The 16,610-nt window shown below is 40.9% G+C and overlaps 1 protein-coding gene across 3 annotated transcripts in view; it reads left to right on the forward strand.

Annotated features, from left to right (window-relative positions):
- Nucleotides 1-16,610, forward strand: part of LOC134336647 (uncharacterized) — a 94,233-nt gene that overhangs the window by 64,981 nt on the left and 12,642 nt on the right. For all 3 annotated transcript variants that reach the window (XM_063030983.1, XM_063030981.1, XM_063030984.1), the window contains one exon: nt 9,207-9,335. In XM_063030983.1, the coding sequence (XP_062887053.1) occupies nt 9,207-9,335 (129 nt within the window). The remainder of the gene's footprint in view (nt 1-9,206; nt 9,336-16,610) is intronic.

Genomic DNA, 16,610 nt, shown 5'->3' on the forward strand with positions numbered 1-16,610 from the left:
TCAACCTGCATGTTAACCTTCAGAAAATCCTTCACAAGGACACCCAGGTCCCATTTGTACCTCTGATTTTTGCATTTTTGTCCCGTTTAGAAATTAGTCTACGCTTTTATCTCTTCTACCAAAGTGCATGACCATACACTTCCTGACTCTGTATTCCATCTACCACTTCTTTGCTGATTCTCCTAATCTATATAAGTCATTCTGCAGCCTCCCTGCTTCCTCAACACTACCTGCACCTCCAACTATCTTTGAACCATCTGCAAGCTTGGCCACAAAGCCATCAATCCTGTCATCCAAATCATTGACATTCAACGTAAGAAGAAGCAATCCTAACACTGACCCCTGCGGAACACCACTAGTAACCAGCAGTCAATCAGAAAAGGATCCCTTTATTCCCACTCTTTGCCTCCTGCCAATCAGCCAATGCTCTATCCATGCTAGTATCTCTCCTGTAATACCACGTGCTCTTATCTTGCTAAGCAGCCTCATGTGCAGCACCTTGTCAAAGGCCTTCTGAAAATCCAAGTACACAACATCCACAGATTCTCCTATGTCTATCCTGCTTGTTCCTCAAAGAATTCCAACAGATTTGACAGGCAAGATTTTCCCTTAAGGAAATCATGCTGACATTGGCCTACTTTATCATTCGCCTCCTAGTACTCCGATATTTCATCCTCAGCAATCAACTCTAACATCTTCCCAAGCATTGATGACAAGCTAACTAGCCTATAATTTCCTTTCTTCTGCCTCTCTCCATTCGTGAAGAGAGTGACATTTGCAATTTTCCTATCCTTCGGAACCATGTCAGAATCTATTCTTTCTTGAAAGATCATTACTAATGCTTCCACAATCTCTTCAGCTACGTCTTTCAAAACCCTGGGGTGTGGTCCATCTGGTCTAGGTGACTTATCTACGAGGTTTTGTTTTCTCGATCTGGCAGTGTAGGTTTGTTTTATATAGTTAAATGATATTAGGCTTTTCTGTTAGTGATCCTGTATATCTTACTCTTGATACCTTTTGGAAGTTATTTAGTTATAAGTTTAATGCTTGTTTTCTTTTTGAAATGTTACTAAAGTATTATATTTTAAAATGGTGGATTGTTTTCTTCTCCCCAGAATCCTTGCTGTTTCTCATGTCATTTCCGATCATTTATATATGAAAAATTAATATAGTAATATGATCTAACGTTTGATGTTCTTTGAAATATGAGTAGGAAGGAACTATTCGATGCTTTTATTCACTTTAAGACTTTTTTTTACTGTTATAGCTAGTTTTTTTACTTTTTTCCATATGAGTGGTGTCTTCTTTTTGATAAACATATTTCTGTTCGGTCGCCTTCTGGAAAGATGGGGTTAGGTTTAGTCTTAGATTTAGCATTGGCCACTGTCTGGCTTTTTTCTGTTTTTTGTGGGAGGTGGGTGGTATTTTTCCTTTTATTCCTTTTTCATTTTTTTCTTTTTAAACGGGCTGACCAGAAACTACCAAAATGTCTGAAATGTCGTAACTTCCGATTCCTTTTTGGACCTTTTTTCCTCTTCCGGGGTCATGAGTCTGTACTCTGGTTAACCCTTTACATACTTTATACTCAAGCTCATTATGATGGATAAGACTATCAATTTAGTTTCTTGGAGTACAAATGGTTTAAGCCACCCGATTAAACGGAAGAAAATTTTTAAAGTATTCCATAGGATGAATGCTCACATTATTTTTTTACAAGAAACTCATGTCCGGAAAGAGGATAATCAACGTTTCTTTAGATTCTGGAATTCACAGGCTAAAGTAAAAAGCGTTTCTATATTTATAGATCCATCAATTTCATTTATGCACTATGAGATGATTTCAGATTCTTATGGCAGATCTTTGTTGATTACTGGCTTGCTATTTAACAAAAAAGTTGCTATGCTCAATGTTTATGCCCCAAATCTTGACTGTCCTGATTTTTTTAAGAATCTCCTCACATCTCTTCCTAACTTAAATGACTATATGCTGATTATGGATGGTGATTTTAATCGTTGTTTAAATCCTTTGATGGATAGATCCAAGTTTAATCAAGCACTTCCGAATAAATCGGCTACCCTTATCAACTCTTTTATGACCGACTCTGGAATCTCAGAAATTTGGAGATTCTTATATCCGAATGACAAAGAGTTCTCATTTTTTTCACATGTACATCAGCACTATTCAAGAATTGACTTTCTTATTGACTCTCGATTAATTCCTTTTGTTACCGTTGAAATTATTTATAAACTTAAGCGATACATCTACTAATTCTAGACAATGGCGATTTAGTCATAGTCATGGTCATGGTCATACTTTATTGATCCCAGGGGAAAATTGGTTTTCGTTAGAGTTGCACCATAAATAATAAATAGTAATAGAAATAGTAATAAAACCATAAATAGTTAAATAGTAATATGTAAGTTATGCCAGTAAATTATGAAATAAGTCCAGGACCAGCCTATCAGCATAGGGTGTCTGACCCTCCAAGGGAGGAGTTGTAAAGTTTGATGGCCACAGGCAGGAATGACTTCCTATGATGCTCTGTGCTGCATCTTGGAGGAATGAATCTCTGGCTAAATGTACTCCTGTGCCCACCCAGTACATTATGTAGTGGATGGGAGACATTGACCAAGATAGCATGCAACTTAGACAGCATCCCTTTTTCAGACACCGCTGTGAGAGAGTCCAGTTCCATCCCCACAACATCACTGGCCTTACGAATGAGTTTGTTGATTCTGTTGGTGTCTGCTACCCTCAGCCTGCTGCCCCAGCACACAACAGCAAACATGATAGCGCTGGCCACCACAGACTCGTAGAACATCCTCAGCATCGTCCAGCAGATGTTAAAGGACCTCAGTCTCCTCAGGAAATAGAGACGGCTCTGACCCTTCTTGTAGACAGCCTCAGTGTTCTTTGACCAGTCCAATTTATTGTCAATATGTATCCCTAGGTATTTGTAATCCTCCACCATGTCCACACTGACCCCCGGATGAAAACAGGGGTCACCGGTACCTTAGCTCTCCTCAGGTCTACCACCAGCTCCTTAGTCTTTTTCACATTAAGCTGCAGATAATTCTGCTCACACCATGTGACAAAGTTTCCTACAGTAGCCCTGCACTCGACCTCAAAGTGATATTTAATACCACTTTGCTTCAAGATTCAGATTTTGTTAGGTTTATTGATGAACGGATTAAGTTTTTCTTTACAACGAATTCCACGGATAATATTTCCAGTAGGACACTCTAGGATACTTTTAAAGCATATATTCATGGACAAATTATTTCATACACTGCTGGACTAAAAAAGTGAACTAATAAGGAAATACTTAAACTGGTCGACAAGATTAAAGAAATTGATAAGAAATATTTTATAGCTCCGAATCAAGAACTTTATAAACAGAGAGTTGAACTTCAAATGGAACATAATCTCTTATTATCATCTTCGATTGAAAGTCAATTAATCAAAACTAAGAGTCAATTTTATATACATGGTGATAAAACTGGGAAACTTTTAGCTAATCAATTGAAATCGGCCTCGGTTAAAAGACAGATTCTTAAGATTCGTAAGCAAGATGGCACTTTGACAGTTGACCATGACGAGATTAATAAATCCTTTCAAGAGTTTTATACCTCCCTATATCAATCAGAATTTCCTGATGACTCCACTATAATGCATGAATTTTTTAAGAAACTGAATATTCCAAAATTATCATCTAATGAATGTTCAAAACTAGATGTACCTATTACAGTAGAGGAAATAAAGAATGCTATTTTTTCAATGAACTCAGGTAAAGCACCTGGCCCAGATGGATTTACAGTAGAATTTTTAAATTTTTTCTCAACTACACTAACTCCTTGGCTATGTAGTGTTTTTAGAGATACAGTGTCAATAGGTAAATTACCACAATCTTTTTATCGAGCTTCTATTTCCCTAATTCTTAAAAAAGATAAGGATCCTACTGAATGTGCATCTTATAGGCCCATATCTGTGCTGAATGTCGATTCTAAGATTTTTTCTAAAATATTGGCAATGAGATTGGAGAATGCTTTACCCCAAGTTATTTCTGCTGATCAAACTGGATTTATTAAAAACTGTTACTCTTTTTTTAATATTAGGAGATTAATGAATATTGTTTATACGCCTTCACCCAAAATTCCAGAATGTGTTATTTCATTGGATGCTGAGAAAGCTTTTGATAGAGTTGAATGGATATATTTATTCAATACCCTTGAGAAATTTAATTTTAGTCCGATATTCATTTCCTGGATTAAACTGATATATTTTACCCCTTTGGCTTCGGTATTTACTAACAATCAAAGATCCCCTTTTTTTCCATTTATTCCGTGGTACTAGACAGGGTTGCCCTCTTAGTCCACTACTATTTGATATTGCCTTGGAACCACTAGCTATTGCCATTCGTGACTCCCCTAATATATTTGGCATTACCCGTGGAAACGAGACTCATAGATTATCACTATATGCAGATGATCTACTATTATATATTTCTAACTCAGGAAAATCTATTCCGGCAGTATTAACTTTGCTCGCTCAGTTTAGTAGTTTTTCTGGTTATAAATTGAACCTAGGTAAGAGTGAACCCTTTCCATTAAATGTGCAGGTTCCCATTTATAGAAACTCTCTATTTAGAGTGATTACTGACTATTTTACTTATTTGGGAGTTAAAATTACTAAGAGACATAAGGATCTATTCAATTTCAACCTTTTACCATTAATTAATCAGGTTAAACAACTGATTACTAAATGGTCCCCTTTGTCTCTATCACTGATTGGCCGTATTAATGCTATTAAAATGATTATTTTACCCAAATTTTTACATATATTTCAAGCGATACCGATTTTTATTCCTAAATCTTTTTTTGATACTATTGACTCTAAAATTTCCTCTTATATATGGCAAAATAGAAATCCCAGATTAAGTAAAAAATACTTACAGAAATCTAAGAAAGAGGGTGGTTTGGCATTGCCTATCCTAAGATTTTACTACTGGGCAATTAATATCCGATATTTAATATTTTGGACACAAGATTGGAATATAACTCCAAGCCCATATTGGGTAAACCTTGAAGGCCATTCTGTACAAGGGTTTTCTTTAGCTTCCATTTTAGGAACTCCACTGCCTTTTGCACTATCTAAATTGAATAAACAAATTTTCAACCCTATAGTTAAACATACATTGCGAATATGGTTTCAATTTCGTAAATTTTTTGGCCTGAATCAATTTATGTTATCAAGCCCTATTATATCTAATTTCTTTTTCCAATCCTCGGTAATGGACGAAGCCTTTTTGATATGGAAAATGAAAGGTATAATATGTTTTCGTGATCTATTTCTGGATAACTGCTTTATGTCTTTTGAGCAGTTATCTGAGAAATTTGATTTGCCTAGATCCCACTTTTTTAGATACCTACAAATAAGAAATTTTTTAAATACTACGTTGCCTACCTTTCCAACTTCAAATCCTTCTGGCATTTTTGATAAAACTTTAGGTTTTAATCCTTTGCAGAAGGGATTAATAGCAATAATTTATGATATAATTATGAAATTACAGCCAGATATATCTGATAAAATCAAAAGTGAATGGGAAAGGGAACTTCAACTTTCCCTACCTATAGAGAAATGGGAAAATTTTTTCAATTAGTTAGTACTTCTTCTATATGTGCTAAACATACATTAATATAATTTAAAGTAGTACACAGAGCTCAAAGATAAACTAGCTCATTTTTATTCCCATATAAACCCTACTTGTGATAGATGTCACTCTGAAGTGGCTTCTTTAACTCATATGTTTTGGTCCTGTCCTCTTTTGGAAAAAATATTGGAAAGACGTTTTTGATATTATTTCAACAGTTCTATGCTTCGATTTAAAACCCCATCCTATTACAGCAATCTTTGGATTGCCAATGGTAGAACATAAATCTTTGTCTTCTTCAGCCTGTCGAATGATAGCATTTGTTACTTTAATGGCGAGAAGATCTATTTTGTTGAACTAGAAGGAAACTAATCCTCCAACTACATTCCAATAGTTTTCTCAAATGATATTAAGTTTAAATTTAGAAAAAATTAGAAGTGATATTTTTGACCCTTCGGTTAAATTTGAAGAAACTTGGAAACCTTTTATGCAACATTTTCATATGATGTAATCCGACCTTTCCGAATCTTTTTTCTAAACTTAAATTATATGATGAGAGGAGTGGAGTTAACGACATTACTGAACGTGTCTGTTACAAGCTATTGGTCTAGCCCTGTTTTGCTTTTTTGGAGGGGGTTTTTCTCTTTTTCTTTTGGGTTTTTTTTGTTTATATTTTTTTTTTATTTTTATTTTTTTTAATGACTAATTTCATTATGCATTTGGAAGTCCTTTATATCTATGTTACTTAAAATTTATTTTATATATGCTGATTAACATTATTCCAATCTCTTTGTACCAACTTTGTTATTGAGTTTATAATTTTGAAAATTAATAAAAAGATTTAAAAAGAAAGAAAGACTTATCTACCTTCAGACCTTTCAGCTTCCCAAGCACTTTCTCCCTAGTAATAGTAACTGCACTCACTTCTGCCCCCTGACACTCTCGAACTTCTGGCATACTGCCGGTGTCTTCCGCAATGAAAATTGATGCAAAGTACTTATTCACTTTGTCCACCATTTCCTTGACCCCATTATTACCTCTCCATCATCATTTTTAACTGTCCAATATCTACTCTCACCTGTCTTTTACTCTTTATGTATCTGAAAAAACTTTTGGTATCTTATTATTAGCTAGCTTCATATTAAGTCTTTTCCCTCCTTATAGCTTTTTAGTTGCCTTTTGTTGTTTTTTAAAAGATTTCCAATCCTCTAACTTCCCGGTAATTTTTGTTCTATATACCCTCTTTTTTGCTTTTAGATTGACTTTGACATCCCTTGTCAGTCAGGGTTGCATCATCCTACCTTTAGAAAACAACTTCTTTGGGATGTATCTATCCTGCACCTTCCGAATTACTTCTGAGAACTCCAGCCCAATGGCTGTTCTGCCATCATCCCTTCTAGTGATCGCATCCAATCAATTTTGGCCAGCTCCTGTCTCATGTATTTCTCTTTACTTCACTATAATAGTGATACATCTGACTTTATCTTCTCCTTCTTACATTGCAGGGTGAATTCTGTCATATTATGATTACTGTTTTCTAAGAGTTACTTTACCTTAAGCTCCCTAATCAACTCCTCTTCATTACACAACATCCATTTCAGAATAGCTGATCCCCTTGTGGGTTCAGCCACAAGCTGCTTTAAAAAGCCATCTCATAAGCATTCTACAGATTCTCACGCTAGGGCTCCAAAATCAGCACCAGACTGATTTTCCCAATCTACCTGGGTGTTGAAATCCCCCATGACTATCATAACATTGCCCATTTGACATGCATTTTCTATCTCCTGTTGTAGTTTGTAGCCCACATCCTGGCTACAGTTCGGAGGTCTGTATATAACTTCCATCAGGGTTTTATACCCTTGCTGTTCCTTAACTCTACGTATGATTCTGCATCTTCCAATCATATGTCACCTCTTTCTAAGGATTTGGTTTCATGTTTCACCAACAGAGTCACACCACCCCAATCTGCCTACCTGCCTGTCCTTTTGATCCTTGGATGTTAAGCTCTCAACTATAATGTTCTTTTAGCCACAACTCCGTGATGCCCACAGCATCATACCTGTCAATCTCTAACTGCGCTACAAGATCATCTACCTTACTCCATATACTGCGTTCATTCAAGTATAACACTTTCAGTCCTGTATTCATCATCCTTTTCAATTTTGTCCCCATGTTGCACTGCAACTCAGCTGGCCCTATCATCTGCCTGTCATTCTTGACAGTCTCACTACACACTTCATCTGCTTGTATACCAACTGCCCCATCCTCAGCCCTATCACTCTGGTTCCCAACCTCCCTGCCAGTTTAGTTTAAACCCTCCCCAACAGCTCTAGCCAATTTGCCCAGAAGGATATTGGTCCCCCTCGGATTAATTTGTAACCTGTCATGGACCTGACCTTCCAGACCAGCCTACCACATGTAACCTTATCAAAGTTCTTGCTAAAGTCCAAATAGATACATCCATTACTCTACCCTCATATACCGCGTTGGTTATCTCTTCAAGCAACTAAAAGTTTCATAAAATATAACTTCCCAGGTACAAAACCATGCTGACTCCTCCTAATCAGACTCTATCTATCCAAGTGCTGTCCAAATATATCCAGCTAAGCAAATAAAGCCTTTGGCCTGATCAGTTCAGGTTGATTAGACCTAATCACATATTCCTTGCAAGTTGATAAGGATTTCCCCTGCAAACTTTTTTTAATATAGAAGAATCACATCAGTGACAGTTGACTGATGCAAGCCCCTCCCTTTATGTTCCAATGTTTAGTTCCAGTTTATTCCTTATCTAATTCAATTATATAGCCATCTGACAACCAAGTCCAGATACTGGCCTTCACATGTGGCTTAGCTACTAAGCCCGTTTCTGCTGAAAGGAAAAAGGACAATGGTGGGTTACTGGCACCTTAAAACCAATTGCTTTGGGCAGATGGGACTCATCAGCCATAGTTGGCAGGTCATCTAGGAAAAGGAAAACTCTGACCTCAAACCACTGCTGTCCTGCAGCTATACCCACTCTGGGGATGGCTTCGAGAGTAAACCCCAAGGAAAACTCCAGAGCTGGAGTCCCTAAGTTGAGTTCAATGCTGACTGGCAACTCCTTCAATGCCGCTGGTGCCAAACTTTATCAGTCCCTGTCGTTTCTTTGGATCCATCAGCTGCTTGGAGATGGGCAACTTGCATGAGTAACAGCTTGCTCTCCATATGGTACTGCCCAGGCTTACTTATCACATAGATAGCTGAAACACCAAATTCATGCTCAACCCCAACCAACACAGAGCCTCAAGATTCAACTAAGTAAACAATCCTATTAATCCTTTGTAACAAAATTGTTACTGACGTGGAAAAGTTCTACTATACATGTTAATTTTTAAATTAATATGACATTCTTTGACATGTTTTTCAGCACATAGCATGTTAATTGTAAAATTAGTCAATGTCATAAACATGGTCAACTACAACTATGTTTGTACATCTATAAACCTAGTTAGAACTTCAAAATTTGAATATGAGTCTTTGTATTTTCCTAACATGCTTTTTTTCTCTCTCTCTGTAGTGAGAATGGAATACCTTTCTTGGCTTTCTCTAAATGTTGCGCAGTCCAGTAATAACAAGGAGATATTACTGAAATGTGAATCTCTGCTGTCTTCAGATCCAACCTTCAAAACTCTCAGTGAAACAAATTGTAAGTGATTCTGAGACTGGAGGCATTTATATTTGGAATAATATAATGAAACAAAATTATCTGACATTTATGAAACATACTGGATTTATAGCATTGTTGTCTATCAGGTCTATGCCTGCTCCAAGTAAAGCAGCCTCTCACTTTCCTACAGCCCCTTCTGATTATTTTCTTTAAAACGGTTGTCCAGTTGTCTCCGGAACGCCCTGATTGATTCAGTTTCTAACAATCCACCAGGCAGTAGCTAAAGGAGAGGTTGGACAAACTTGGATTGTTTTCTCTAGAGTGGCAAAGGCTGGGATGGTAGATCTGATAGAAATTTATAAGATTATGAGAGGCACAAATAGAGAAGATAGCCAGTATCTGTTTCCCAGAGATGAAATATCTTAAACTAGAGATATGCATTTAAGGTAAAATGGGATAGGGTCAAAGGAAATGTGCAGGTCAGTGAATGTTCAGTGCTGTACTTGGAATGTGCATCTAGGGGTAGAGACAGGTGCAAATACAATAGAGATGTTGCAGAGGCTCTTAGATAGGCACATTGTGGTGACAGAAGGGATTAGTTAAGTACAACAATGTGGACCAAGAGTTGTAATGAATAGGTCCTTCTCAGGTTGGAAAGATATAATTAGTGGAATACCTCAAGGAATGTTCTTTAGTCCTCAGTGTTTGCATTTTATGTTGCTAAACTGGAGAGGGGAACAAACTTTCCAAGTTTGGTGATGATACAATGTCAGTATATGAAACAAAGAATGTAGAACAGTATTGCTTCGGAACAGTTCCTTCAGCTCACAATTTTGTGGCGAACAAATTAAATCAGTAATCAAATGGACAACTAAACTAATAATTTCTGCCTTCACAATGTCCATATCCTTCCATTTCCATCACATTCATGTGCCTATCCAAACGTCTCTTAAAAGTCCCTAATGCTTTTGCCCCTACCACCACCGTTGGCAGTGCATTCCAGGAACCCAAACTCACTGTGTAAAAACTTGCCCTTCACATCTCCTTTGAACTAAACCCCTCTCAACTTAATTGCATACCTGCAACACACATCAAAGTTGCTGATAAACGCAGCATGCCAGGCAGCATCTGTAGGAAGAGGTACAGTCGACGTTTCAGGCCGAGACCCTTCGTCAGGACTAACTGAAGGAAGAGCTAGTAAGAGATTTGAAAGTGGGAGGGGGAGGGGGAGATCCAAAATGATAGGAGAAGACAGGAGGGGGAGGGATGGAGCCAAGAGCTGGACAGGTGATTGGCAAAGGGGATATGAGAGGATCATGGGACAGGAGGTCCGGGGAGGAAGACGGGTGGGGGGGGAACCCAGAGATTTCATCCCTCCCCCTCCTGTCTTCTCCTATCATTTTGGATCTCCCCCTCCCCCTCCCACTTTCAAATCTCTTACTAACTCTTCCTTCAGTTAGTCCTGACGAAGGGTCTTGGCCCGAAATGTCAACTGTACCTCTTCCTAGAGATGCTGCCTGGCCTGCTGCATTCACCAGCAACTTTGATGTGTGTTGCTTGAATTTCCAGCATCTGCAGAATTCCTGTTGTTTGCGTTTTAATTGCATACCTTCTGGATTAGGCATTTCAACCCTTGGAAAAAGATATTGTCTGTCTACTCTGTTTATGTCTCTCATAATCTTATAAACATCTATCAAATCTCCCCTCAGACTCCAGTGCTGTGGAGAAAACAACCCAAGTTTGTACAGCTTTTGTCCAACATTATAGCACATGCCCTTTTATCCAGGCAGCATCCTGCTAAACCTGTTCTGCACTCTCTCTAAAGCCACAACATCCTTCCTATAATAGGGCAACCGGCCGACACCAGCCCCCTAGGCCCGAGTCAACGTAGTAGTAGTAGTGGGAACTGTATGCCATACTCCCAATGTGGTCTAACTAGAGTTTTATAAAACTGCAACATAACTTTCAGACTTTTTAACTCAATGTCTCAATTAATAAAGACAAGCATGTCACATGCCTTCTTAACCACCCTAGCAACCTGTGTAGAAAGACATAACGACAATATGGGATGGGAAGAAAACTGCTTTGAGATTCAAAGATTAAAAGTACATTTATCAACAGAATCACAATCAGGTTTATTATCACCAACATGTGTCGTGAAATTTGTTAACTTCGCAGCAGCAGTTCAATGCTATACATAATATAGAAGAAGATTTTAAAAATAAGTAAATCAATTACAGTATACGTATATTGAATAGATTAAAAAATTGTACAAAAACAGAAATAATATATAACCTTATATATTAAAAAGTGAGGCAGTGTTCACGGGTTCAATGTCCACTTAGGAATCGGATGGCAGAGGGGAAGAAGCTGTTACTGAGTTGCCGAGTTTGTGCCTTCATGCTTCTGTACCTCCTACCTAACGGTAACAGTGAGAAAAGGACATGTCCTGGGTGCTGGAGGTCCTTAATAATGGACGCTGCCTTTCTGAGACACTGCTCTTTGCAGACGTCCTGGGTACTTTGTAGGCTAGTACTCAAGATGGAGCTATTTCAAGGGCAAAGAAACAATTTCGAATGAGGTTGGAGGCGACATCGGATGCACAGCAACTCTGGCAGGGTTTGCAAGACATTACTTCCTACAAAGCGAAACCCAATAGCATGAGTGGCAGACAACAGGAATTCTGCAGATGCTGGAAATTCAAGCAACACACATAACCTCCCCCATCTGATCCGAGCTCTCAAGATTCCAGCCCTGAACTGCAGGCCGGGTCTTTATGTGCTGCTATTGTGACTCCCGTCTCCCCTTCCCCCACCAATACTCTGCAATCCCATCTCCTTCAGATCCCATCGTCAGCTCCTGGGTCCTCAGAGGCTCCATCTTCCTCTCACCCCAACCCTCCCATCTCCACTGACACCCCCAGCCTCCCCCCGCCCCCCCCTCTGATCCCAGCTCTCATCCGTGCCGGGTCTTTACCATCCCCTCCGACCTTCAACTGTCGGAGGCAGAGCGCTCTGTCCTCAGTGAGGGCCTCACCTTTGTCCCCTTTCGCCCACACCTCAGCGAGTTCCGTTTTCGCCATGATGCGGAACTTTTCATCCACCGTCTCCGTCTCCGAGCCTACTTCTTTGGCAAGGACTCTTCCACCCCCCACCGATGACCCCTTCTCCCGTCTTCAACCCTCCTGTTCTTCATGGACACCCCGCTGTGGTCTTCTGCCTGCTCTGGATCTCTTTATCGCTAATTGCCGATGGAACATCAACCGTCTCGACTTCACCGCACCTTGTCCCCATTCCAACCTCACTCCTTCGGAACGCTGTGCTCTCCACTCCCTTCGCACTAATCCTAACCTTATTATTAAACCCGCCGATAAGGGGGGTGCTGTTGTAGTCTGGCGTACTGACCTCTACCTTGCCGAGGCACAGCGACAACTCGCGGATACCTCCTCTTATTTACCCCTCGATCATGACCCCACTAAGGAGCACCAGGCCATTGTCTCCCACACCATCACCAACTTTATCCGCTCAGGGGATCTCCCATCCACTGCTACCAACCTTATAGTTCCCACACCTCGCACTTCCTGTTTCTACCTCCTACCCAAGATCCACAAACCTGCCTGTCCTGGCCGACCTATTGTCTCAGCTTGCTCCTGCCCCGCCGAAGTCGTTTCTGCATACCTCGACACGGTTTTATCCCCCCTTGTTCAATCCCTTCCTACCTATGTTCGTGACACTTCTCACGCTCTTAAACTTTTCAATGATTTTAAGTTCCCTGACCCCACCGCTTTATTTTCACCACAGATGTCCAGTCCCTATATACTTCCATCCCCCATCAGGAAGGTCTCAAAGCTCTACGCTTTTTGGATTCCAGACCTAATCAGTTCCCCTGTACCACCACTCTGCTCCATCTAGTGGAATTAGTCCTTACTCTTAATAATTTCTCCTTTGGCTCCTCCCACTTCCTCCAAACTAAAGGTGTAGCTGTGGGCACCCGTATGGGTCCTAGCTATGCCTGCCTTTTTGTTGGCTTTGTACAACAATCTATGTTCCGTGCCTATTCTGGTATCTGACCCCACTTTTTCTTCGCTACATCGACGACTGCATTGGCGCTGCTTCCTGCACGCATGCTGAGCTTGTTGACTTTATTAACTTTGCCTCCAACTTTCACCCTGCCCTCAAGTTTACCTGGTCCATTTCCGACACCTCCCTCCCCTTTCTAGATCTTTCTGTCTCTGTCTCTGGAGACAGCTTATCCACTGATGTCTACTATAAGCCTACTGACTCTCACAGTTATCTGGACTATTCCTCTTCTCACCCTGTCTCTTGCAAAAACGCCATCCCCTTCTCGCAATTCCTCCGTCTCTGCCGCATCTGCTCTCAGGATGAGGCTTTTCATTCTAGGACGAGGGAGATGTCTTCCTTTTTTAAAGAAAGGGACTTCCCTTCCTCCACTATCAACTCTGCTCTTAAACGCATCTCCCCCATTTCACGTACATCTGCTCTCAGTCCATCCTCCCGCCACCCCACTAGGAATAGGGTTCCCCTGGTCCTCACCTACCACCCCACCAGCCTCCGGGTCCAACATATTATTCTCCATAACTTCCGCCACCTCCAACGGGATCCCACCACTAAGCACATCTTTCCCTCCCCCCCCCCCGCATTCCGCAGGGATCGCTCCCTACGCGACTCCCTTGTCCATTCGTTCCCCCCATCCCTCCCCACTGATCTCCCTCCTGGCACTTATCCATGTAAGCGGAACAAGTGCTACACGTGCCCTTACACTTCCTCCCTTACCACCTTTCAGGGCCCCAAACAGTCCTTCCAGGTGAGACAACACTTCACCCGTGAGTCGGCTGGGGTGATATACTGCGTCCAGTCCTCCCGATGTGGCCTTCTATATATTGGTGAGACCCGACGCAGACTAAGAGACCATTTCACTGAACACCTACGCTCTGTCCGCCAGAGAAAACAGGATCTCCCAGTGGCCACACATTTTAATTCCACATCCCATTCCCATTCTGACATGTCTATCCAAGGCCTCCTCTACTGTAAAGATGAAGCCACACTCAGGTTGGAGGAACAACACCTTATATTCCGTCTGGGTAGCCTCCAACCTGATGGCATGAACATCGGCTTCTCTAACTTCTGCTAATGCCCCACCTCCCCCTCGTACCCCATCTGTTACATATTTTTATACACACATTCTTTCTCTCACTCTCCTTTTTCTCCCTCTGTCCCTCTGAATATACCCCTTGCCCATCCTCTGGGTCCCCCCCCAGCTTGTCTTTCTTCCCGGACCTCCTGTCCCATGATCCTCTCGTATCCCTTTTGCCAATCACCCGTCCAGCTCTTGGCTCCATCCCTCCCCTTCCTGTCTTCTCCTATCATTTTGGATCTCCCCCTCCCCCTCCAACTTTCAAATCCCTTACTCACTCTTCCTTCAGTTAGTCCTGACGAAGGGTCTCGGCCTGAAACGTCGACTGCACCTCTTTCTAGAGATGCTGCCTGGCCTGCTGCGTTCACCAGCAACTTTTATGTGTGTAGCATGAGTGGCAGTGATGCTTCACTACCAGATGAACTCAATGCCTTCTATGCCTGCTTTGAAAGGAAGAACACAACTACAGCTGTGAAGGTCTCTGCTGCACCTGATAACCCTCTGATCTCTGTCTCAGAGGTTGATGTTAAGCTGCCTTTAAAGAGAGTGAACCCTTGCAAGGTGGAAGGTCCAGATGGAGTATCTGGTAAGGCTCTGAAAACCTGTGCCATCCACCTAGCGGGAGTATTCAAGGATATTTTCAACCTCTCACTGCTATGTGCAGAAGTTCCCATTTGCTTCAAAAAGGCAACAATTATACCAGTCCCTAAGAAGAATAATGTGATGTGCATTAATGACTGTCGTCTGGTAGCACTCAATTGACAGTGATGAAATGTTTTTGAGAGGTTGGTCATGACTAGACTGAACTCCTACCTCAGCAAGGACCTGGACCCATTGCAGTTTGCCTATCACCACAATAAGTCAATGGCAGATGCAATCTCAATGGCTCCCCACATGGCTTTAGACCACCTGGACAACACAAACATCTATGTCAGGGTGCTGTTCATTAACTATAGCTCAGCATTTAATACCATCATTCCCACAATCCTGATTGAAAAGTTGCAGAACCTGGGCCTCTGTATCTCCCTCTGCAATTAGATCCTCGACTTCCTAACCGGAAGACCACAATCTGTGTGGATTGGTGATAACATATCCTCCTCACTGACGATCAACACTGGCGCAACTCAGGGGTGTGTGCTTAGCCATGTGCTCTACACTCTATATACACATGACTGTGTAGCTAGGCATAGCTCAAATACCATCTATAAATTTGATGATGATCCAACCATTGTTGATAGAATTTTAGGTGGTGACGAGAGGGCGTACAGGAGTGAGAGATGCCAACTAGTGGATTGGTGCTGCAGCAACAACCTGGCACTCAACATCAGTAAGACGAAAGAGCTGATTGTGGACTTCAGGAAGGATAAGATGAAGAAACACACACCAATCCTCATAGAGAGATCAGAAGTGGAGAGAGTGAGTAGTTTCAGGTTCCTGGGTGTCAAGATCTCTGAGGACCTAACCTGGTCCCAACTTATCAAAGCAGTTATAAAGAAGGCAAGACAGCGACTATACTTCATTAGGAGTTTGAAGAGATTTGGTATGTCAACAAATACACTCAAAAACTTTTATAGATATACCGTGGAGAGCATTCTGACAGGCTGTATCACTGTCTGGTGTCGGCGGCGGGGGCTACTGCATAGGACTGAAAGAAGCTGCAGAGGGTTGTAAATCTAGTCAGCTCCATCTTGGGTACTAGCCTACAAAGTACCCAGGACATCTTCAGGGAGCAGAGTCTCAGAAAGTAAGCATCCATTATTAAGGACCTCCAGTACCCAGGTCATGCCCTTTTCTCACTGTTACCATCAGGTAGGAAGTACAGAAGCCTGAAGGCACACACTCAGCAATTCACGAACAGCTTCTTCCCCTCTGCCATCCATTTCCTAAGTGAACATTGAACCCTTGGATACTACAGTACCTCACTTTTTTAATATACAGTATTTCTGTTTTTGCACAGTTTTTAATCTATTCAATGTACGTATACTGTAATTGATTTACTTATTTTTTTCTCTCTTCTATATTATGTATTGCATTGAACTGCTGTTGCTAAGTTAACAAACTTCACATCACTTGCCGGTGATAATAAACCTGATTCTGATTCTGATACTGATTCTTTATGGTTTTGTTATACTTCAAATCATTGTTTTGAGTTAGTTGGTC

This window comes from Mobula hypostoma, chromosome 23, assembly GCF_963921235.1.
Source record: "Mobula hypostoma chromosome 23, sMobHyp1.1, whole genome shotgun sequence".
Taxonomy (NCBI): Eukaryota; Metazoa; Chordata; class Chondrichthyes; order Myliobatiformes; family Myliobatidae; genus Mobula; species Mobula hypostoma.